A 25,934-nucleotide genomic window follows, 5' to 3' on the forward strand; every position below is an offset into this window, starting at 1 on the left:
CGTGCGTGTGAGAACTTCCACAGCGAAACAACCGACCATGCCCGCCTGACGGCAGCAGCAGCGAAAAGGACGATCGTCCGCGCCGTGGCCGGTGCCGCCGGTCCCCTGCCCGCCAGGCTGCCCAGCAGGGAAAGGGAAATCCCTCGCCGCCGTCGCCTTCCTCCACGCAGACGTGGCCCACCCTCTCCCCCTGACAGCCCCGGCCCCACGCGACGTGGCGCCCACCTACCAGTCAAACGAAGTGGGGCAGCCGCATTAACAGAGAGACAGAAAGGCCGGGCCCGCCCACTCCCTTCCGCTTTCTCCGCCACTGCCGCCCTTCCTTTTCCCCTTCTTCCTTTTTTTTCCCTTCTCTTTCCCTTCTCCTCTCTTCGCCCTCTGGCGATCGCCATCGCCGCCCCCCACCACCGCCACCAAATCCGCTTCGCTGCACCGCGAAGTCGCCGCCGAAAGCGGCGGTCCAAGCTCCCGACCCGCACTTCTACCAGCTGCTGCCCCACCGCGCGGAGACGCAGACGCCCGGCACTGCGTTTCTGCGCTGACGCCGCTGTGATTTGACCCCGGCGCCCTGGTCGATCGCTTCTTGCTATTGGCTTCCTCCTTTTGGCCGGGTCGCTGGGTTCCAGCACAGCACAGGAGTTCAGCTCCGGCTGCTTTGTCCCTTCCGCTTCTTGGAGCTTTCCCCGTGCTCGCCTCGTGGTAGCCGCCCGCCAGAGCTTCCTCGGAGGTACCTGGTGCTGATAGATAGTGAGCCCCGGTGGTTTCTGACCGATGGGATCGATTACGCTCGTGCCTTGATTCTCTGTCTCGTGTTCGTGTGGCCGGGGATTGAGTTCTCCGTGGGGAAGATCTGTGCCCCCCTTGCTCGATAAGCAGTAAAGGTGATGGCGTTTTCATTGTTCGTGCTATGATTCACCTGCTCAAGTCGGGGTTTGGCTTATCGATTTCGCATCCGAAGCTCTTTTGATGCTAGATAGTGTCCCACCAGCGATGATCTGCATAGTGACCGGCTTGCCCGTTGCAGCGTTTGATTTGTGCGCGTTATTGCCAATTGCTGGGTAATTTCTGAATAAGAGTTGCTTATTAGCTCGCCTTATGTTTGCGCTAGGGTACTCCCGATCTAATTTTACTAGCTAGTTCTCCTATGGATCTAACGATCTTGTATTTGGCTGAGTTGCAAAAATTGGTGCAGTTGGTCTACTGAACTGTGGTTATTCGGATTAGTTCGGCCCTCTTAAAAATTAGGAAAAAACCAAACTTGCCTTGATTTGGGACTACTTTCAGGGTGGTTGAGCATGGGATTGTTAACTTAGCATAACATATTTTTCTGGAAAGTGTTTTATATGCATCAATTGATACAAAAATCTATGTTTTACTAGATGATACAACCAACTGATATTGTCTATATTTTTTGCAATGCTAGGTTTGTGCTGGAGGCTGAGAGGGTACATGCCATGGCTCTTGAGACAAAACAAGTTGGTCTGTGTATCAAGAAAGTTCTGAGGTCCTCCATTAAAACAAGCTACAGATGTGTCTCTGAACATCCAGTCCTTTTCAGTTTGGGTGTTCTGCTCTATTTGTTGTACAGATCTGCACCGGGGTTCTTTGTGTTCCTTCTTTCTTCTTCACCTGTAATTATATGCACCACTCTTCTTCTGGGAATCCTACTGAGTTATGGAGACACGAACCTACCTGAAGCTAATGATGAGGATACCAAGACTACTCCAGAGATTTCAGCTTTTAAGGTGGCGAATTCTTCAAGGGATGTTCAATTTGGGTCAGATCAGAGAATATCAGTGCCTAGTTTTAGGAATACTACAGAAAACTTCAAAGAAAGGAAAACAAAGCGGACAGGTTCTGTCAGAGAGAGGTCTACTCAGCTTGATGATGAGGTTCCTCTTCTGAGAAGAGTTGATGAAGAAGATGAGAAGTTTGAACATGGGGACAAACCTAAAACATTAACTCCATTTCCTTCCATGGTCAATTTCCGTGGAGAGGTTGGAGTTAGGGAGGGCTTGCACTTTAACCCGGGAATGCAATTCGCAGATTCATTTTTTGTGACAGATATGGCTGATAGGAACGCTAGCTTATTTGAAGGTCTGAATGAGAAGGATGCATCCTTGGACATGTTCTCATCGAGTGAGAATGTTAATAAGCATGCTGAAATGCAGGAGAATCTGAATCTAGCAGCTAGCAAAGTGAGTGATTTCTCTGAAGAGTTGCCGACTGATGGAACAGCTGGAACTAGCAGACCAACTTATGCAGTTTCTGTGCGCCAGAATAAAAAGCTTGATGTGCTTAAGGTTAATACTAGCAAGGCCGTTGAGGAAAATCTCCTTGATTCCTCTCTTGGTTCGCCATGGGCATCAGTCGGCAGTCAGGATGGTTCATCTGGTTTTGACTCTGATGGGGCTGAGAGTTCTTCACCCGATGCATCCATGACTGACATTGCACCAGTTCTTGATGAAATTGACCCTCTTCTGGGTGCTGATTTCACTCGTCCTGATCCCATCCCTAATGCTGATTCAGACAGTGATTCACATGTCTCCTCACAGGATCATGACACGGATGATGACAGTAATGATGATGATGGGAACAATGATGCTAAAGATGGTGGTGAGGAGAACAAGAAAGATGAAGGTCAGGAAGCGGCATTTATTTGGACAGCAGATGATGCAAAGAATCTGATGGATCTTGGATACTCTGAGATGGAAAGAAACCGTAGATTGGAGATTTTGATGGTTAGGCGAAGATCCAGGAAGAATATAATATTTGACATTGACAGTAACCTAACGGATACCAATGGGAAAAGCGTAGATGATTTATCACGCTTCGGCGCACAAGTATCACACATCTCAGTAACAAGGAGGAACCCGTTTGACCTTCCATATGATTCTGACGAAGCGGCGATTCCTGGCTCAGCTCCTTCAATCCTGCATGCAAGAAAGAACCCATTTGATTTTCTTGAGCATTCCAGTGAAAGTGGCATTTCTGCACATGATAATTTAAGCCCGGGGGAATCACCACAGACTTCTCATCGTGAGATCTTTAGAAGGCATGAGAGCTTCAACTTTGGAACTACAGATGCTACGCAGGAGAGACGTTTGTCTAGATTGAGGCCATATTTTGTCCCTGAGACAGTAGAAGGGGGCACAAGTACTTTACAAAGGCAGTTCAGTGACAAGAGTGAGTCCAAATTGAGTTCTGTTACTGAATCTGATATGGCTTCTTCGGTTGCCGATCAGGAGGAACACAAGGATCTCGATGAAAAGGATGTGCACGGGGAGCATGAGTCACCAGCTCTCTTGAGACAGGACAGTGACCTTGCAGATGCTGGCAGTGAGTGTTCGGATGGCATCAACTCCGTGGATGTTGAACTAGACAACAGTGACATTGATGAGCGTGAGATCGCTCTGCATCATTTTGTCTTCGAAAGATCGGAAGAAAGAGAAGCATATCTTACCTCAACAAAAGGGAAGGGTCATGATGAAAATTACATGCTCAAGTCAGATGGGAATTCTACGGTGCCACTTGATCCAGTTGGTGACTTGCTTAGCTGGGAAGATGGAGATGGTAAGCAATTTTCGCCCGTCAACTTGAATGAATGAATATTTGCGCATCCTTAATCATTTTTCATTTAGTATACATTCATAACTATAGATGATAGATTGCAACCACTAGATCAGACCTAGTGGATTCTACAATTATACCTGAACGGATCAGCGTCAATATCTATCCAACCGATGAATTTTTGTAATTGCACTAAGTATAACACGACCAATTAGTATTCTCCAAATTTGTGTCTAAATTGACCACGACCGTAATCAACTCCACCCCATCATTTAATTTTCGATCAAACAGCCAGCCGGCCATTTTGGTGTTATTATTGTAAATGGCATAATACTAATACATATCTAAGATGATCATGGTTGCGATCTGTTTAAGTATAGTTGTGATGGTCTATTGGTTGTGAACTATTTAGGTGCAGTTATGAAGTTTTACCGGTTCTGTTCTGTTTAGTTATATTCATGAATCTATCATCTGTAATCTGCCTAGGTACCGCTGTGAAGGTTTGTCGGTTGTAGTCCACTAATCAAATAGGTCCACCAAATTAACGGCTGGATGGGAATTTCTAGCTTTTCCCTTTTTTTCAGTCGTATTGTCTTATACTCCCTCCGTCCCAAAATAAGTGACTCAAAAGTGAGTCAACTTTGTACTAAAGTTAGTACAAAGTTGAGTCATTTTTGAGTCACTTATTTTGGGACGGAGGGAGTATTATATAATGGATGTACTCTTGTCCAGGTGAAAGCGTCCTGGGTGCTAAGTCTTCTATGGCACCAAACATAACAGCTGAAGTCTCAGAATGGCTTTCTTCTCCTAGGCCAGCTGAAGAGCATGAATTAAGATCCGGGGACCTTGGTCTTGGTGCCACCAGTATAGCTGAGGAAGATGGAAATGTTGATTCCATGTCCTGTTCAAACAATGAAATCCCATTACAAAACCTTATTCATGGGCCTATGGACTTGCTTACTGATTTTGAAAAGGAAACATTACCATCAATATCTATGGACCTTCACCCTATCCCTGAGGAGAGGGTTCTCGAGAACTTCAACATGGAAGAAAAGCATGAAACTGGAGCGTTTACTGGTTCTGGTACTGCCTTGACTGACTTGCATGTAATCGAAGAGCACTTTGATGTTGCATCGGAAGTAAGCCCAAGTTCTTTGGTTGCTTCCTTGTGTCCTCCTGGTGTGAGTGGTTCCATCCAATCTCCATCGATTGAACCTAAAGATGTCTCAAACCCATTTTTTTCTGTGGCTTCTGAACCTGACAGGGTGGATATGATTGATATGAATGAAGAAATGACTTCTGATTATCTACTTGATTCTGATGATGATGATGCTAATAGAATCTATCCTGAGCCTTTAGAGGATAATGGTATTGATGAAAGTTTCCTGTCGGAACTGGATGCGGTGGGAGACTTCCGGGTAGAACCGGTGAGACTGGATCAGCAGGTGCCTGATCTTAGCTCCCGTACTTACAACCCTGCTGATGGTGTTGCAGAAGACTCCTTGATTAGCCCTAAGACTTCTGGTGACATTGCCACATCAGATGCCAGTGCATTAGACTCTGGTGATCTGTCCCCATTGGTTGATTATCTAAGCGGCACTGATCCTGAATTCAGTTGGACATTAGGATTATCTCATGATGATCCTGAGCAAACTGTCTACAATCCACGGCGAAGGATTCTTGAAGCAATGAACAGAGAGTTGAATCTACCATGCGACGAACCAGAAGTCACAGAAATGCCTTCAGTCAATACACCATCTGAAGCATACTTAGTGGTTGGAGCAACTGAACTGGAAGTTACTAAAAATGAGCCCGGGGCAGCTAAAACTGATGCTGAAATGATGGCTGTTGATGCCAAGTCCCTGGAGGGCATAGAGATGGCCTTTAAACAAGCGAGTGGTGGTGGTGTTGATGAGGCTGAAACCGCACACATCTCAGGGGTTGATATTGACTTAGAGCCTTTAGAGGGTTCTGAAGAACTGCATGTGATTGATGCAAAATCTGTTGAAGACATTTCTGCTGCTTTGAAGGAACACTCTAATGTTGATGTGAACAATTGCTTCGAACAAAACGAAGATGAAGTTGGATGTGGAGAGGTTGCAGAATGTGCAAAAGACGACAGTCTTCCAGAAGGAACACATCTTGAAAGTCTACAGAAACACCTACCACGTGACGAGCCAGAAGTCACAGAAACACCTTCAGTCAATACTCCGTCGGAAGCATACTTAGCAGTTGGAGCAACTGAACTGGAAGTTACTAAAAATGAGCCTAGGACAGCTAAAACTGATGCTGAGATGATGGCTGTTGATGCCAAGTCTCTGGAGGACATAGAGATGGCCTTTAAACAAGCAAGTGCTGGTGGGGTTGATGGGCCCATCCTTGACGCTGAAACCGCACACATGTCAGGCGGTGATATTGACTCAGAGCCTTTGGAGGGATCTGGACAGTTGCATGTCATTGATGCAAAATCAGTGGAGGACATTTCTGCTGTTCTAAAGGAACACTCTAGTGTTGATGTGAACAATTACTTTGAACAAAACGAAGATAAAGTTGGATGTGCAGAGACTGTCGAGTGCACAAAACACGACAGTCTTCCAGAAGGAGCACATGTTGAAAGTCTGCATTTGGCTGGAGATGATAGGGAGCCTGAAAGCAACATGAGTTGTATCGAGGCGAAGACCATCGATGACATGAATGCAGTGTTCAAGAAGCTGTCTGATGGCCATGAGGAAAGTACTGTAAAGGCAATGGAGTCCGAGAATGATCATGACGGAAGAGACGCAACCGAACAACACTGAATTACTATCGCATGATTGGTAAAAGGGAATGCAAGTTGAAGAAGCTTATTCTTGGTTACCTTATGAAGCACTCCACGGTACTTGGGTTCATATAGTTTCCAACACTGGAAATGTGAAGTTTTGCTCTAGATTTTTGTGGATGGTATTTTTTTTCTTCTCCGTTTGAGGTTTTGACCGTTTGTATTCAATTTGATTCTATTTTTGCCCTTGCATTCTCTCCCTCCGCTGTCTGTAATTTGTTAGCTAGGGCAGTGTGGTGTGGTGACAGGGAGAGAGAACAGTGGATTCTATCATGTAATGTAGATTATCTTTCGCTACTTGATGGAGGTGAGATGGTTTGATGTAAGAGAGCTTGTGCAGTTGGAAATAGAGGAAGTACACAAGGCTGAGTGCATGCTTGCAATCCATTTTTTCCACTTGGACTGGTACTTTTGGAACTGCAGGTGTGAATAGAAACATCACATTTCTTCTTGTGTAAGCTAGTGAATGTGAAGACTATATCACTACATGCCTGTCAGATGTATAGCATACAGTCTGCTTATTTTGCCTGCAAAATTCTTCTTTATACCTTGTGAAGAGAATTAGTAGAACCTTTGCTAAACCCAGCTACGAGACAGAAGAATAGCAAAACACCCCATGAGCATCTCCAATAGAAGATGTAGATGCAAAAATAACTAACTTTTGCATCTCCGATGCCGATGCTGATGACCCCTCCGCCTCCTCTGCCACCACTGCTGCTGGTGGCCTGACCCACCTCGCCGCAGCTGCCGCCTCCACGACCACTTTCCCCAATCCGGCCTCTGCCTCCATGCCGCCCTATATTTGCCCCACCTCGATCAATCGCTGTTGCGCCGAAGCCTCATGCGAAGAAGCAGCGGGCCGCCGGGCCACGCGGTGGAGGTGTCAAGCGGCCAGCGGCGCAGGGGCGCAACCCAACGACGAACCAACCTTGGTCGGCCAAAGTTTCAAAGCCGGGCGCGGCCGCGACGGGTGATTGGTAGCCACCAGCGGCTTTGGCGTCCTCCTCCGGCCAAGGAGCCCCTCCTCCACCTCCGTCGCCGCCACCGCCGGCCATGGGGAAGATGTGTCCATGCCGACGGCAACCACATCCGACGTGTTCGACGATTTGTCGCAAAGGTGGCAATGAAGGAGTTTTCGGTGAAGTTTGTGGGAACGAGACTTCAACGCATGAAAACATCGACAAAAAAGCCATTGATGATGTTGATTGTACCACTGTTTACAATGTCACTAGTGACAACGGAGAGGACGAAAACTGAGTGATGTTTATGTGCATTTTAATTTGTTGGACCAAGAACTTTGTTTGAGACAATGCACTTTTACTTGAGGGATTTCGAACTTTGATGATGACGCATTTTTGTTAGTAGAATTATGAAAATTTATTGCTATTTGAATGTGTAAATGCGGCCGTACATAACCACGCGGCTGACGGCCGGTTTTTACGTCTCGAGTTTGCATCACCTATTGAAATTGCTCTCTACATCTCCAATATACATTATTTGTTGAAGTTGCTTTTTTTAAGATGTAAAAAGCATTTTTTAGAGATATAAATTTATTTTACATCTGTAAATTTGCATCTTCTATTGAAGATGCTCTAAGGGCCACTGTACTAATCCTGGTAGATCAAAAACAGCGTTGGTGTATTGGGATTTGTGGCACATAGATTGTGGATCGCTGATCTATGCTAGGATTCGTAAACTCGCCTTTTCCCCTCCGCTCCCGATATCACCATAATGTGTTTGTAAATGGTGAAACGATATACATGTTCATCAATGCCCTGTGATTTTGGGTCGCCATGTACATACCACAGATAATTAGGAGATTTTTCTTTTGAGAAACCAGAGAATTAGGTGTTTTGTTTGTTTGAGATCAAGGAGATTTTTTCCTTGAGAAACAAGAGAATTTGGAGAGTTTTCTTTTTTTGCTGGGTGAGAATTAGCGAAATCACTAGTTAAGGGGTAACCCTATCAAATGCCACTCTCCACCTTCTCGGCTGCTGACAAGGGGCACACTGCATGTGCGTCACTTGTCGCAACCTGGGTGTTCACCTTTTTTTATAGATTTGTTTATTTAAAATGTTTTATCCCCTGAACTGTGCGTCCAAATACCAAATTATTTTCACTGTTGAATTTCTTGCGTCAAGATCTTCAAAAGTAAATCTCATGCTAAGGTGCTGATGAACTTTTTCCCAGAAAAAAGTCAAAAACCAAAAAACCAAAAAATAGAAAAAAGAATGAAAACCATAAAAAACGACATCCGGAAAAAATGAAAAAGAAAGAAAAAACCGGAGCCCGGAAGCATGGTTCGTTTATGCATGAAAGCACATTGCGTCCTACGACATGCATATCCTCCATGAACACAACATGAAGTCGTTAGCCCATCGATTGTACACCGTCCAGAACTCTAGCAGGAAGTTTTGTGGCATGGTCGAACAACTCGAGGCAATGTGGTCATTAGGGCATGTACAATGGTCTCCACGCGCTACCATGATGTACTACAAGTCAGAGGGCAGACCATTCATGCACATTCATTGTTGGATGAAACTCAAGGGACAATATGTGTGGGATGAAAAGTGTTGGCTCTGATTATTCTAGTATCATTGAATTTGATCTATCCATGAAAAACTTATTGAACATCCGGTTATCTCGTTGAATTTAAATTATTGTTGTACCATAGATACTTGCATGCTATTTATAGATGATTTGTGCTATTTTCTAACCGATCTCTTGATGAATTCCATCGTGTTTGATGAAATTCATCCAGTTTGTCAAAATCTGGCTTGAAATGTACTACATCCTGGTTTATTAGTCCCCTCGTATTTAGGGTCATATTTTGACCAGAATTTTCACTAATAAAATATAAGTTATACATAGCAAAACTAATATCATCGGAAACTATGATCAAATACAAATCCAATGATATAATTATCTAACATGTGTTAATATTTTATTAGTTAAATTTATAATCAAAATTTGGTACAAAATATAAAGGGCCAATACACCAGGATGAAGGTAGTATGTGGCTACGCTTGGATGGTCGGCTTCGGCATCAATATCCGCGGACTGGTCTCTCCCGATCCACAAACGGATACAGGGTTTGGGGGTCAACGTTGGAGATGCCCTAAGTCCTTGTTTTTTTCTTGACAGCAGCCCTAAGCCCTTAATTAGTTGCTCCCGAGAATTAGGAGATTTTTTAGGGTAGTTTTTTCCTTCCTTTTGTGTCTATTTTTAGGGTGTTTTTTTGGAAAACGGTCTAAGTAAACCGGATGATTTTGTCCATGCGTCTGCCGCCTCTCCCGCTCGAGGGCGTGTCCCTTTGGGGCCCACCACTGCTTATCCTCACGTAGCCTTATCTTCACGCGTAGCTCTCGTCCACACATTCGATTCCTTCGTCAAGATCCATTCTCCTCTCATCCCTGCGCCACACACTTCTTTGCACCGCGCGCACAACCGCCTTTGCACAAGCCATCGCCATCTCTGGTCATCACGCTCGCCCACACCAATCCACCGCCAGCACGAACCGGGTGAGGAACGACGGCGACCATCGCAGCATCAGATGTCGTCGCCGTGTGCTTCATCGCAACACCCCATCACTGTCACAGCATCGGACATCGTCACCGCATGCGCGCGACAGTGCTGCAGCGGATCGCTCGTCGGCGGCTCCCGGTGCTACGATGCAGAGCTCGCGCGGAGGCCCGGAGCTCGATGTTGCAACGAAACTTCACCGACGGCTGCAAATGGAGCTTCTGAAGGAAATATGCCCTAGAGGCAATAATAAAGTTGTTATTTATATTTTATATATAATGATAAATGTTTATTATTCATGCTAAAATTGTATTAACCGGAAACTTAGTACATGTGTGAATACATAGACAAAACATAGTGTCCCTAGTATGCCTCTATTTGACTAACTCGTTAATCAAAGATGGTTATGTTTCCTAACCATAGACGTGTGTTGTCATTTGATGAACGGGATCACATCATTAGAGAATGATGTGATGGACAAGACCCATCCGTTAGCCTAGGATTATGATTGTTACAGTTTTATTGCTACTGCTTTCTTCATGACTTATACATGTTCCTCTGACTATGAGATTATGCAACTCCTGAATATCGGAGGAACACCTTGTGTGCTATCAAACGTCACAATGTAACTGGGTGATTATAAAGATGCTCTATATATGTCTCCGAAGGTGTTTGTTGAGTTGGCATAAATCAATATTAGGATTTGTCACTCTGTGTATCGGAGAGGTATCTCTGGGCCCTCTCGGTTATAAGCCTTGCAAGCAATGTGACTAATGAGTTAGTTATATGATGAAGCATTACTGAACAAGTAAAGAGACTTGCCAAACCGAATTGGACTAGGGGAGGGGGCACGACCCCCTTTCCTTCTCCCTCTCTCTCTCCCTTCCCCCTTCTCCTACTCCGAAAAGGAAAGGGGAATCCTACTAGGACTGGGAGTCCTAGTGGGACTCCCCCCTTTGGCACGCCCCCTCTAGGCCGGCCGCCTCCTCCCTCCCTCCTTTATATACGTAGGCAGGGGCACCCCAAAGGCACACCAAGATTTCTCTTAGCCGTGTGCGGTGCCCCCTTCCACAGTTTATTCCTCCGGTCATAGTATTATAGTGCTTAGGCGAATCCCTGCACGGATCACATCACCAACACCGTCACCACGCCGTCGTGCTGACGGAACTCTCCCTCGACCCTCTACCGGATCAAGAGTTTGAGGGACTTCATCGAGTTGAACGTGTGCTGAACACGAAGGTGCCGTACGTTCGGTACTTGGATGGGTTGGATCGTGAAGACATTCGACTACATCAATTGCGTTAACTAAGCTTCCGCTTTGGGTCTACGAGGGTATGTGAACACACTCTCCCCTCTCGTTGCTATGCATATCCTAGATAGATCTTGCATGATTGTAGGAATTTTTTTGAAATTGTATGCTACATTCCCCAACAGTGGCATCCGAGCCAGGTCTATGCGTAGATGATTTGCATGAGTAGAACACAAAGAGTTGTGGGCGATAATAGTCATACTGCTTACCACCAACATCTTACTTTCATTCGGCGGTTTTTGCTGGATGAAGCGGCTCGGATCGACATTACATGACCGCGTTCATGAGACTGGTTCTACCGATGTGCTTTGCACATAGGTGGCTGGTGGGTGTCTGTTTCTCCAACTTTAGCTGAATCGAGTTTGACTACGGCCGGTCCTTGTTGAAGGTTAAAATAGCACACTTGACGAAAAATCGCTATGGTTTTGATGCAGGTAAGAACGGTTCTTGCTAGAAGCCTGTAGCAGCCACGTAAAACTTGCAACAACAAAGTAGAGGACGTCTAACTTGTTTTTGCAGGGCTTGTTGTGATGTGATACGGTCAAGACATGATGTGATATATAGTGTTGTATGAGACGATCATGTTTTGTAACATAGTTATCGGCAACTGGCAGGAGCCATATGGTTGTCACTTTATTGTATGAAATGCAATCGCCATGTAATTGCTTTACTTTATCACTAAGCGGTAGCGATAGTCGTAGTAGCAATAGTTGGCGAGACGACAACGATGCTACGATGGAGATCAAGGTGTCAAGCCGGTGACGATGGAGATCATGACGGTGCTTTGGAGATGGTGATCAAAGGCACAAGATGATGATGGCCATATCATGTCACATATTTTGATTGCATGTGATGTTTATCTATTATGCATCTTATTTTGCTTAGTACGTCGGTAGCATTATAAGATGATCCCTTACTAAATTTCAAGGTATAAGTGTTCTCCCTGAGTATGCACCATTGCTACAGTTCATCGTGCCGAGACACCACGTGATGATCAGGTATGATAAGCTCTACGTTCACATACAACGGGTGCAAGCCAGTTTTGCACGTGCATAATACTCGGGTTAAACTTGACGAGCCTAGCATATGCAGATATGTCCTCGGAACACTGAGACCGAAAGGTCGAACGTGAATCATATACTAGATATGATCAACATAGAGATGTTCACCATTGAAAACTACTCCATCTCACGTGATGACCAGACATGGTTTAGTTGATATGGATAACATGATCATTTAGATGACTAGAGGGATGTCTATCTAAGTGGTAGTTCTTTAGTAATATGATTAACTAAACTTTAATTTATCATGAACTTAGCCCTGATAGTTTTTTTGCATATCTATGTTGTTGTAGATCAATGGCCCGTGCTACCGTTCCCTTGAATTTTAATGCGTTCCTAGAGAAAGCTAAGTTGAAAGATGATGGTAGCAATTACACGGACTGGGTCCATAACTTGAGGATTATCCTCATTGTTGCACAGAAGAATTACGTCCTAGAAGAACCGCCAGGTGCAAGGCCTGCTGCAGGAGCAGATACTGACATTATGAACGTCTGGCAGACTCGATTTGATGACTACTCGATAGTTCAGTGTGTCGTGCTTTACGACTTAGAATCGGGACTTCAAAGATGTTTTGAACATCATGGAGCATATGATATGTTCCAAGAGTTGAAGTTAATATTTCAAGAAAATGCCCGAATTGAGAGATATGAAGTCTCCAACAAGTTCTATAGCTGCAAAATGGAGGAGAATAGTTCTGTCAGTGAACACATACTTAGAATGTCTGGGTACCATAACCACTTGACTCAGCTGGGAGTTAATCTTCCTGATGATAGTGTCATTGACAGAGTTCTTCAATCACCGCCACCAAGCTATAAAGGCTTCGTGATGAACTATAATATGCGAGGGATGACTAAAACGATTCCCGAGCTCTTCGCAATGCTAAAGGCTGCGGAGGTAGAAATCAAGAAGGAGCATCAAGTGTTGATGGTTAGCAAGACCACTAGTTTCAAGAAAAAGGGCAAAGGGAAGAAGGGGAACTTCAAGAAGAATAGCTAGCAAGTTGCTACTCCCGGGAAGAAGCCCAAGTCTGGACCTATGCCTAAAACTGAGTGCTTCTACTGCAAAGGGACTGGTCACTGGAAGCGGAACTGCCCCAAGTATTTGGCGAATAAGAAGGATGGCAAAGTGAAAGGTATATTTGATATACATGTTATTGATGTGTACCTTACTAATGCTCGTAGTAGCGCCTAGGTATTTGATATTGGTTTTGTTGCTCGTATTTGCAACTCGAAACAGGGGCTACGGATTAAACGAAGATTGGCTAAGGACGAGGTGACGATGCGCGTGAGAAATGGTTCCAAGGTCGATGTGATCGTCGTCGGCACGCTACATCTACATGTACCTTAGGGATTAGTTTTAGATCTGAATAATTGTTATTTGGTGCCAGCATTGAGCATGAACATTATATCTGATCTTGTTTGATGCGAGACGGTTATTGTAACACCCCGGACACACCTGCTGGTGGTTGTTACTCCTGGCGGGATCTAGACTGGCCTCACAAATCAATACGTCTTTTCTACGCACTTTGTTCTCACTCGTGCGCACCCGGGAGCAACTTCCCGGTCGGTCACCCATCCTGAAATTACTCCAAGCGGAGCACGCTTAACTTTGGAGTTCTGTCCGAATGGGCTTCCGGAAAAGAAGGAACTCCTTATTGATATGAGTAGTCTATCATCCCTAATAAGCCAGGCTATCACATACACTCCCACTCAGAGGAACCCACATCCTCGTCGGGCCACAGATCAATACTAGTCTTTTCTGCGCACTTTGTCCTCACTCGTGCGCACCTGGGAGCAACTTCCCGATCGGTCACCCATCCTGAAATTACTCCAAGCTGACCACACTTAACTTTGGAGTTCTGTCCGAATGGGCTTCCGGAAAAGAAGGAATTACTTATTGATATGAGTAGTTATCATCCCTAATAAGCCAGGCTATCACAGTTATTCATTTAAATCGGAGAATAATGGTTGTTCTATTTATATGAGTAATATCTTTTATGGTCATGCACCCTTGTTGAGTGGTCTATTTTTCTTGAATCTCGATCGTGGTGATACACATTTTCATAATATTGAAGCCAAAAGATGCAAAGTTGATAATGATAGTGCAACTTATTTGTGGCACTGCGGTTTAGGTCATATTGGTGTGAAGCGCATGAAGAAACTTCATGCTGATGGGATTTTGGAATCACTTGATTATGAATCACTTGGTGCTTGCGAACCATGCCTCATGGGCAAGATGACTAAAACTCCGTTCTCCGGAACAATGGAACGAGCTACTGACTTATTGGAAATAATACATACCGATGTATGCGGTCCAATGAGTGTTGAGGCTCGTGGCGAGTATCGTTATTCTCTGACCTTCACAGATGATTTGAGCAGATATGGGTATATCTACTTAATGAAACATAAGTCTGAAACGTTTGAAAAGTTCAAAGAATTTCAGAGTGAAGTGGAAAATCATCGTAATAAGAAAATAAAGTTTCTACGATCTGATCGTGGAGGCGAATATTTGAGCTACGAGTTTGGTCTTCATTTGAAACAATGTGGAATAGTTTTGCAATTCACGCCACCTGGAACACCACAGTGTAATGGTGTGTCCGAATGTCGTAACCGTACTTTATTGGATATGGTGCGATCTATGATGTCTCTTACTAATTTACCGCTGTCGTTTTGGGGTTATACTTTAGAGACGACTGCATTCACATTAAATAGGGCACCATCAAAATCCGTTGAGACGACACCATATGAACTGCGGTTTGGCAAGAAATCCAAGTCGTCGTTTCTTAAAGTTTGGGGCTGCGATGCTTATGTGAAAAAGTTTCAACCTGATAAGCTCGAATCCAAATCGGAGAAGTGCGTCTTCATAGGATACCCAAAGGAAACTATTGGGTACACCTTCTATCACAGATCCGAAGGCAAGATATTCCTTGCTAAGAATGGATCCTTTCTAGAGAATGAGTTTCTCTCGAAAAAAGTGAGCGGGAGGAAAGTAGAACTTGATGGTAATTGTACCTTCTCCCATATTGGAAAGTAGTTCATCACAAAAATTAGTTCTAGTGATTCCTACACCAATTGGTGAGGAAGCTAATGATGATGATCATGAAACTTCAGATCAAGTTACTACCGAACCTCGTAGGTCAACCAGAGTATGGTCCGCACCAGAGTGGTACGGTAATCCTATTCTGGAAGTCATGTTACTAGACCATGATTAACCTACGAACTATGAGGGAGCAATGATGAGCCCAAATTCCGCGAAATGGCTTGAGGCCATGAAATCTGAGATGGGATCCATGTATGAGAACAAAGTGTGGACTTTGGTGGACTTGCCCGATGATCGGCAAGCCATAGAAAATAAATGGATCTTCAATAAGAAGGCTGACATTGACAGTAATGTTACTATCTACAAAGCTCGACTTGTTGCGAAAGGTTTTTGACAAGTTCAAGGAGTTGACTACGATGAGACCTTCTCACCCGTAGCGATGCTTAAGTCTGTTCGCATCATGTTAGCAATTGCCGCATTTTATGATTATGAGATTTGACAAATGGATGTCAAAAATGCATTCCTTAATGGATTTCTTAAAGAAGAGTTGTATATGATACAACCAGAAGGTTTTGTCGATCCAAAAGGTGCTAACAAAGTGTGCAAGCTCCAGCAATCCATTTATGGACTGGTGCAAGCCTCTCGGAGTTGGAATATACGCTTTGATAATGTGATCAAAGCATATGGGTTTATACAGACTTTTGGAGAAGCATGTATTTACAAGAAAGTGAGTGGGAGCTCTGTAGCATTTCTAATATTATATGTAGATGACATATTGTTAATTGGAAATAATACAGAATTTCTGGATAGCATAAAAGAATACTTGAGTAAGAATTTTTCAATGAAAGACCTCGGTGAAGTTGCTTACATATTGGGCATCAAGATCTATAGAGATAGATCAGGACGCTTGATAAGATTTTTCAATGAGTACATACCTTGACAAGATTTTGAAAGAGTTCAAAATGGAATAGTCAAAGAAGGAGTTCTTGCCTGTATTGCAAGGTGTAAAGTTGAGTAAGACTCAAAACCCAATCACAGCAGAAAATAGAAAGAGAATGAAAGTCATTCCCTATGCCTCAGCCATAGTTTCTATAAAGTATGCAATGTTGTGTACCAGACCTATTGTGTACCTTATCATGAGTTTAGCAAGGGGGTACGATAGTGATCTAGGAGTGGATCACTAGACAGCGGTCAAAGTTATCCTTAGTTACCTAAGAGGACTAAGGAAATATTTCTCGGTTATGGAGGCACTACTGCAGGATGTTGCTAACGTGACACTACGATCAGAGACCCTTCGAGAAACTGTGTGCGATGCAATAATCGCAAACGGTGGTGTAAGAGAACCGTAAAAAATGTGCAAAACGTTTGCGATGACGGATGCATCAAACACGGTTCTGATTTTAGTTGTGTGTGCGATGCACGACATACGATTCAGTTCAATGAACTATTTGCGATGAGGAGGAAGAAAAGAAACAGGCAGCCAGATGAAGGCGTGTGCGATACACAGCATGCGGTTCACTCATATTAACTGTTTGTGATGAGGCAGAACAACAGAAACGGACAGCTAGATAAAGGTGTGTGCGGTTGAAGGCATACGGTTCAGAAGGATTAACTATTTACGATTAGGCAACAGAACAGAAACAGGCAGCCAGATCAAAGGTGTGTGCGATTGACGGCATACACTTCACACGGATGAACTGTTTGCGATTAGCCACAACAACATAGAAACAGTTAGACAGATCAACGTGTGTGCGCTAGACGGGCACACATTATAATTAAAAGAAGCGTGCATGGTGGTAATAACAAGCGCGCACGGTTCTTGGAACAAGACGTGTGCTAACATTGCCTATTGCGGTGCACTAAATGCCATGTACACGGCCGAGAAAGCGTGCCCATATTACGTCGTCCGGGAATAGTGCCGCACTTAGAAATTATAGAACCGTCAATAAATTTTGAGCCTGCGTGCCCTCACCTTCCAAGTTGTAAACCTGTTCACACCAATCAAAACCTAAATGATTTCCCACTTAGGAGCGTATTAGTAATCGGTTATAAATACTGTACTATGCCAAGATGACTGCACATTCCTTCCTCAACTCCTCATCCATAAAAGCAAAAAAGTCATTCAGCATCGTTCTCTTGCGCCTGCCATGGCCAGATTGAGTTCTCGATCGAGAGATTACCACCACAGAGAGGCGAGCATGGAAGCGGAATCATGAGACATGTCCCGCTTAGCCGTGAAAGCAGCCGGCATGTCCCGGTGCGCCGCCGAAGCAGCACGGAGGTCCCGCCGCGCCGTCGATGCAACAAACTGGTCCGGTCACGCCGTAGAAGTAGTAGAGACGTCCCGCCGTGCCGCGTATGCAGCAGAGATGTCCTCCCGCGCCGCGGCGGCCTGAGAAAATCTCTCGCGGGCAGGCGAGGACTCTTACAGGCGCATGCATGTGATCGTCCATAACCATATGGATCAGATCTCCGGCTGGATGAAGCTGCAGGACGAGTTGAATGCCTCGTCTGAACAACTCTGGGCTGACCGTGACCTGCTGAGGACGAAGATCACCGGAAGGGCGGAGCAGGTGGAGGAGAGCGCTGCCTTGTTGAAGAGGACGGGCATTGTCGGTGTCAAAACCGGCGGATCTCGGGTAGGGGGTCCCGAACTTTGTGTCTAAGGCTAATGGTAACATGAGGCGGGGGACATGATGTTTACCCAGGTTCAGACCCTCTCTATGGAGGTAATACCCTACTTCCTGCTTGATTGATCTTGATGATATGAGTACTACAAGAGTTGATCTACCACGAGATCATAGAGGCTAAACCCTAGAAGCTAGCCTATGATTATGATTGTTCTTGTCCTACGGACTAAACCCTCCGGCTTATATAGACACCAGGAGGGGGGGGCTAGGGTTACACAGAGTCGGTTACAGAGAAGGAGATCTACATATCCGAATCGCCAAGCTTGCCTTCCACGCAAAGGAGAGTCCCATCCAGACACGGGACGAAGTCTTCAATCTTGTATCTTCATAGTCCAACAGTTCGGCCAAACTATATAGTCCGGCTGTCCGGATACCCCCTAATCCAGGACTCCCTCAGTAGCCCCTGAACCAGGCTTCAATGACGATGAGTCCGATGCGCAGATTGTCTTCGGCATTGCAAGGCGGGTTCCGCCTCCGAATACTCCATAGAAGATTTTGAACACGAGAATCGTGTCCGGCTCTGCAAAACAAACTCCGCATACTGCTACGTCTTGAGCTAGCGTTGGTTTTCCCCGAAGAGGAGAGGGTGATGCAGCAAGTGTAACGTAAGTATTTCCCTCAGTTTTGAGAACCAAGGTATCAATCCAGTAGGAGGCTCCTCAAAAGTCCCACACACCTACACAAACAAACTGAGAACTCGCAACCAACGCAATAAAGGGGTTGTCAATCCCTCACGGCCACTTGCGAAAGTGAGATCTGATAGAGATAGTATGATAAGATAAATATATTTTTGGTATTTTATAATATAGATACAAAAAGTAAAGATGCAAATAAAAGTAGATTGAAAGCAAATATGATAAGAGATAGACCCGGGGGCCATAGGTTTCACTAGAGGCTTCTCTCGAGATAGCATAAGTATTACGGTGGGTGAACAAATTACTGTCGAGTAATTGATAGAAAAGCGCATAGTTATGAGATTATCTAGGCATGATCATGTATATAGGCATCACGTTCATAACAAGTAGACCGACTCCTGCCTGCATCTACTACTATTACTCCACACATCGACCGACTCCTGCCTGCATCTAGAGTATTAAGTTCATATGAACAGAGTAACACATTAAGCAAGATGACATGATGTAGAGGGATAAACTCATGCAATATGATGTAAACCCCATCTTGTTATCCTCGATGCCAACAATACAATACGTGTCTTGCAACCCTTTCTGTCACTGGGTAAGAACACCGCAAGATTGAACCCAAAGCTAAGCACTTCTCCCATGGGAAGAAAGACCAATCTAGTAGGCCAAACCAAACTGATAATTTGAAAAGACTTGCAAAGATAACTTAATCATATATAAAAGAATTCAGAGAAGATTCAAATATTATTCATAGATAAACTTGATCATAAACCCACAATTCATCAGATCTCGACAAACACACCGCAAAAAGAGATTACATCGAATAGATCTCCACAAGAGAGGGGGAGAACATTGTATTGAGATCCAAAAAGAGAGAAGAAGCCATCTAGCTAATAACTATGGACCCGTAGGTCTATGGTAAACTACTCACAACTCATCAGAGGGGCAAGGGTGTTGATGTAGAAGCCCTCCGTGGTCGATCCCCCCTCCGGCAGAGTGTCAGCGAAGGCTCCAAGATGGGATCTCGCGGATATAGAAGGTTACTGCGGTGGAAATTGTGTTTCGTGGTGCTCCTAGATGTTTTTGGGGTCCGTAGGTATATATAGGAGGAAGAAGTACGTCGGTGGATGCCCGAGGGGCCCACGAGACAGGGGGCGCGCCCTATAGGGGGGGCCCTATCTCGTGGGGTCCTCGGGAGCTTCTTGACTTGCACTCCAAGCTCTCCAGATCACGTTCGTTCCAAAAATCATGCTCCCAAAGGTTTCATTCCGTTTGGACTCCATTTGATATTCCTTTTCTTCGAAATACTAAAATAGGAAAAAAAATAGCAATACGGGCTGGGCCTCCGGTTAGTAGGTTAGTCCCAAAAATGATATAAATGTGTAAAATAAAGCCCATAAACATCCAAAAGGGGTAATATAATAGCATGGAACAATCAAAAATTATAGATACGTTGGAGACGTATCACATACCACCGTAGAGAGAACAGTATTTGACAAATCAGATCTGCTGACAGCTTTTTATGACATCATGCCATGGTCCGGTCATTATTCAAACCGTTTTTCGCAACCAGCTACTACACGTAACGCGAGGCGGTCTCCTTGACATGTCTTGTCGAAGTAGAGATCGTGTCCCCTTATCACAGGATTCTCATCAATACGGGCATGGATTCTCCGTGGCGTTTGGGAAATAAGCGATTTTAACGGGCAAGTGGGGAGGCACATAGTTTCTACCGCCTTATATAAAGAGATAAGGATTCCCCTTTTCCCCCCATGCCTTCTTCCTCCATTGCTCATCCGTTATCGCACTCTTGAGGTCCAGCGCCCAAGTTCTCACCTTCTCCGTTAAGCCACTCCAATCATGTCCAGAGCGGGAGGCAAGTGGATGGCCTCCTCCGTCATGGAGGAGGATATTACAAAGCTTCGGGAGGCCGGATACTTAGCCGCTCACATCGCGCACCGGCTCCCGGACGAAGGGCAGATCATGCCCACTCCGGAACCCCACGAGAGGGTTGTATTTCTCCCCCACTTTGTCCACGAATTGGGACTTCCCCTCCACCCGTTTGTCCGCGGGCTTATGTTCTACTACGGGCTAGATTTTCACGATCTGGCCCCAAATTTCGTCCTCAACATCTTAGCGTTTATTGTCGTGTGTGAGGCCCTCCTCCGCATCCCACCCTACTTTGGCCTGTGGCTAAAGATCTTCAACATGAAGCCGAAGATATTGGGTGGAGAGCAAGCGGAGTGCGGATGCGCCATGGTGGGCAAGATGCCCAATGTTACCTGGCTCGAGGGCTCCTTCGTGGAGACCGTGAAGGGGTGGCAGTCGGGGTGGTTCTATATCACCAAGCCGCACGACGCCAACTGGGCGGTGGCCCCCGAATTTCGATCCGGCATCCCCATGCGGCTCACCTCCTGGGAAAAGAAGGGCCTGGCCTGGGGTGTCGCTGTGGAGCTGGTCGGACTCCAGAAATGTATTAAGAACATGATAGGCAAGAAGATCAAGCTTGTCAACGTGGTCCAGGTCATGCTCTTCTGCCGGATCCTCCCGTGCCAAAGACGGCCTTTCAATATGTGGGAGTTCGATTCGGCCAAACACCAGACGCTGCAAGGGCTCTTCGACACGGTGCACCAGGACGTCTGGAAGGTGCTATTAAAGGCCACCGAAGTCCCCCCTCCCCTCACCGAAGACCGTGGGCTCAGCACCAAGTGCCCTGCCAATCCGGTAAGCCTTCTATATTTCCAGATGAGCTTTTCCCAGTATGTTTGTGAGGGGAGTCTAAGCCACCGTGTTGATTTGACAGGAATATGTGGCGATGGCGGAGCGGATCAACTGTCCAGCTCCACTACCTGAAGATTCGGCAACCGCTCTCCTGACGGAGATGCTGGTTCCGGCGCCTTACAAGGTGCCGGAGAAGAAGGCCAAGAAGAAGGCCACAGGGACCAGGAAAGGTCTTCGGCATAAAGCCGCGTCGGACTCATTGTACGAAGACGCCGAAGTGCCCTCCTCCAACGAAAACGAGGAGGAGGAAGAGGAAAACCCTCCCTCCAAACCGAGGGGGAGAAGAAGAGGAAGGTCGCCCCTTCCGGGGAGGCCGAAGGGTCCAAGAAGGGAAGGACCCTCCCTCCGGACCACTCCACAACTGCCGCCTACATCGAGGAGGAGTGGCTACCCAGGGCCAAGCCCCTGGCGAAGTCGTAAGTATCCGAATGCCATAATGCTTCTTTCACTTTTTGGTTTTAGGGCTTCTTGTGATGTCAAGACATGTTTGTGCAGTCCGTCCAGGGCCCATATCGACGTATCCTCCTCGGATGGGTCCCTGAGTTCATCGGAGATGAACAACTATTCACTCCCGACGGCCTCCTCTCCCCGACCTGCAGACGACACCGAAGTGTTGTCTCAAAGGATACCGGTCCAGGGAGAGATGGATCTGGAGGCGCCTCAAGGCGGAACCTCCAGTGCCGGGCTCATGGGGGGGAAGATCCCCATGGTTAAGAGGGACTGCAGCATGCTTGGCCCCCAGCCGGATACTGCACCGGAACCTCCAGTGGTTCCGGATTCAGGCAAGCAGCCCCCCTTCAAGGAGGGCAAACCGCCTGTGCCGATGACCTCTGTCCACCCAGAGGCATCGGATAATTTGGCGGAAGCGATTCAGAGCGCTTCCCTTGATGAAGGACACGTACTCTTATGAGTACGATAATTGCGAAGGTTCGGTCCGCCAAAAGCGGATTGACCGAAGCCTGTGCCACCCTCTTGACATGCTTTGAGGTAAGTAGTTTAAATTTTGAGAAAGTCTGACGGTGTAGAAAATAGCCCCTGATGCTCTGTTTGGTGTTCGGAAAGAAAGGCCGAATAGAGGATCAAATATTGTACCCAGGAGTCTAATCATATTATGTCTATGTGAATAAGCAGGCGTCGCTGCTGGCCGCTGCCGCCGCCACTGCGGAGGTCTCTGGACTGAGGCAGAGCCTGGGGCCGGCCGAAGAAGAGCTTAGCCTTGTAAAGAGGCAGCTCGAGGAAAACAAAGGTAAGTAATACCCCGTCTGAATGTTATATAAGGAAAAAGAAAATCAGTGTTTCTAATAGAAGCACGATGAATTTTACTAGGGGCCGCAACCGAAGTGGCGGCCCTTAGGAAGGCACTGTCCGAGGCCGAAAGCAGAACGGCCGAGGAGCGCACCGAGTGTGAAAAACAAGTGGCGATGGTTGATGAGGTCCAACAAGAGCTTCAGGACTTCGTCAAAAAATTCGAGTCTCTGGAGCGTGACTCCAAGATGCAGGAGTCGGAGCTTGCAAAGGCCCGTCAGAGCGCAATAGATGCCAAGGCTGAAGCCCAGAAGGCCCTCCAAGAAATTGGGGCGGCCAAGAAGATAGCTGCGGGTAAGGCTTTCATTATGCAAAGCAGGCATGTGAAGGAGTCTTTCCTTTTACTTACCCGAGTTCGGAGCTCTCCAGGAGCATTTGTAGATCTGCCACGCAGCGTCTCTGATGCCGCAGAGTTCTACCGGGCTAAGGATGGGAGCTCGACGGATAAGCTGTTTTGGTCCCAGTATATTGGGGCCGAGCAGCCGGTGCCCTTGAGTGATCATCTGAAGCAAATGGTCGAACTTCACAAAGCGGCCAAACTGGCCATGAAGGACTTTATAGTCTGGCCGCGGCCTGGTGAGCCCCTGCCCGGCAGCTACTTCGGCCTTGTCAAGCGATGGTAGATGTCTGTCCGTGGCTGGAAGTCGTGAAGTGGTCCGTCTGCATTGAGGGTGCACAGGGGCCTTGGCCCGTGCGAAGGTGCACTGGGGGAAGATGGACGCCGAGAAGCTGGTGACAGAGGGGCGCCGAGGGGCAAAGAGCATCGCCGCCCCAAACAGTACTATGACAATGTCATTAAAGGTGCCCGCCTTGTGGCGGATGAATGTACCAGGGATGTAATATTTGAATGAATGTACTCATGTCATCCTGTAATATGATAACGAGTTTATGTGCGCTATACGGTGCTTGTTGATTTAAAATATTACCTTATATGCGGCCGTTTTATAAATTCCTGAGAGTTGCCAGTCGTCAGCTTCTGCCCCCATGTAACTAGTACTGGGGTGTTCGGGATAAGTATAAACACTCTTTATCCAAATTTTTGGTCCTTTTAAGGAGGTGTTTAGTGTCGCGAACGAGGCAATCGGACTATACGGCTTTATTGCTGTCACTTAGCCATAGAAGTCTATAATTTTAAATTTGGCGAAGCCCCTGGTATCCGGAAAGCCGGACTCGGGGCGCTATACATGCCTAAATCGGACGAGGCCGATTCCTCGCCTGAAGCGGAAAAAATCTTTAAGGATTTGAGACCTCTTGAACAGCGACCAGCTCTCGCCTTACCATGACAGTCAGTTTTCGGCTTTCTCTACTGAGGTGCTCGTCCAGAATAACCAGGACACAATCACAGTAGTTCTCCTAGCGCTACCTTAGCCGATATAGTTGAATGTAAGGTACCAAAACATAGGAGCCGGGCAAACCCAACTATTTACCCAAGACATGATTCGGAGCTGATGCATATAATGCTATAAGTTCAGGGTGCCGCACTGTCGAAAGTGTTCAGACTTTTCTTGCCAGGTTATGGGGTACTAAAGCCCCTGGCAAACTGGTCATGCCAAAATGCACAGGTGTACATAAATAAGCAGTAAAGAAAAATGGGTGAATAAAGATAAGAGCAAGCTGACGATGTATGCTATTTTCCCTTGTTTATTCAAATGATATGTCAAGGCGTACATATACAAGTAGTGCGATAAGCAAAATAAGACTATTTGACACATTCTGACCAGGAGCGGGCGATATGCGGGTATGTAAAACAGGTATAATGATCGTTATCAGAGACCACTTGAGGATTCCCATGTGTGCCCAAGCTTCTTGTCCTCCTAGTGTGTCTGTCCACTATGTGTCCGGTAACCGGTATTTTCGGAGGAGCCTCCTGAGAATAGGGACCTGAAAGAGAAAACAGGGGTGCAAAGATGCGTGGGTCCCGGGGCGGTCGAACAACATTGTGGACCGTGTCATGGTCGTGCCTCCACCTATGCCCAGGGTATTTTAAGTGCGTAGTTGTGTATGCGTGGCACGAATGTCACCGCTTGACTGGGACTAAGGCGGAGGCCGGATTGCTAGTTGAGCTCTGGACGTGTCGGATGATCCTGCTGCGGAGTACTCCGGACTCGCTTGACGGTGTCCGGGTTCTTTATTGCCGAATTGGATGTTTGCCTGATAAGGCTGTTTTATACTTCCGCCGCGAGGGACATAGTGTGCTCCTCCGTGCGGAGCGAGCGCTTTGTGTTTCCATTAACTGTAATAACCCCGCGAGGTCCCGGCATTGAGCTTGAGGTATGCATAATGCGGTATCGCATTGAATTTGGCGAATGCGGTTCGTCCGAGCAGTGCATGATAGCCACTGCGGAAGGGGACGATATCGAAGATTAACTCCTTTCTTCGGAAATTGTCCGGAGATCCGAAGACCACTTCCAGTGTGATTGAGCCCGTACAACAGGCCTCCACACCGGGTATGACACCCTTGAAGGTGGTTTTTGTGGGCTTGATCCTTGAGGGGTCGGTGCCCATCTTGCGCATTGTATCCTGATAAAGCAGGTTCAGGCTGCTGCCACCGTCCATGAGGACTCGTGTGAGATGGAATCCGTCGATGATGGGGTCAAGGACCAATGCGGCCGAACCGCCATGACGGATACTGGTAGGATGGTCCCTGCGATCGAAGGTGATCGGACAAGAGGACCATGGGTTGAACTTTGGGGTGACTGGCTCCATCGCATAGACGTCCCTTAGTGCACGCTTCCATTCCCTCTTGGGAATATGGGTTGCGTATATCATATTTACTGTTTTCACCTGGGGAGGGAATTTCTTCTGTCCTCATGTGTTTGGCGGCCGAGGCTCCTCGTCGTCATTGCTGTGTATCCCCCTTTCCTTGTTTTAGGCATTCAACTTGCCGGCCTGTTTAAACACCCAGCATTCCCAGTTGGTGTGGTTGGCTGGTTTATCAGGGGTGCCATGAATTTGACATGAGCGATCGAGTATGCGGTCCAAACTGGACGAGCCCAGACTGTTTCTTTTGAATGGCTTTTTCTGTTGTCCGGATTTAAAGCCTTTGAATCCGGCATTGACTGCCGTGTCTTCGGCATTGTCGCCATTGTTCCGATGCCTGTGTCTATTGCGTCGGGGTTTGCCGTTATTATCTCTGGTGTCCGAGTCGTTGGGGTTTTTTGGTGTGATGTTGCTACGGGCCAGCTAGCTGTCCTCGCC

General features: G+C 46.4%; 1 protein-coding gene across 2 annotated transcripts; it reads left to right on the forward strand.

Moving 5' to 3' along the window:
* Positions 1 to 333: 333 nt before the first annotated feature.
* Positions 334 to 6,775, forward strand: LOC119277346 (dentin sialophosphoprotein-like). Of its 2 annotated transcripts, none has more exons than XM_037558619.1 (3): positions 334 to 881; positions 1,424 to 3,573; positions 4,303 to 6,775. In XM_037558619.1, the coding sequence occupies exons 2-3, from the start codon at positions 1,455 to 1,457 to the stop codon at positions 6,366 to 6,368; spliced, it is 4,185 nt and encodes a 1,394-aa protein (XP_037414516.1). In that variant the 5' UTR covers positions 334 to 881; positions 1,424 to 1,454; the 3' UTR covers positions 6,369 to 6,775. The 2 variants fall into 2 exon arrangements, with proteins under 2 accessions (XP_037414516.1, XP_037414517.1); XM_037558620.1 differs by having other exon boundaries at positions 334 to 727.
* The last annotated feature ends 19,159 nt before the right edge of the window (positions 6,776 to 25,934 follow it).

Source organism: Triticum dicoccoides, chromosome 3B, assembly GCF_002162155.2.
Source record: "Triticum dicoccoides isolate Atlit2015 ecotype Zavitan chromosome 3B, WEW_v2.0, whole genome shotgun sequence".
Lineage (NCBI taxonomy): Eukaryota > Viridiplantae > Streptophyta > Magnoliopsida > Poales > Poaceae > Triticum > Triticum dicoccoides.

Excerpts from the sequence above, each read along its gene's own strand:
- LOC119277346 (XM_037558619.1), top strand. The coding sequence starts at position 1,455 with ATGGCTCTTGAGACAAAACAAGTTGGTCTGTGTATCAAGAAAGTTCTG. Across the intron at positions 3,574-4,302 it reads TAGCTGGGAAGATGGAGATG|GTGAAAGCGTCCTGGGTGCT; the intron begins GTAAGCAATTTT and ends ACTCTTGTCCAG.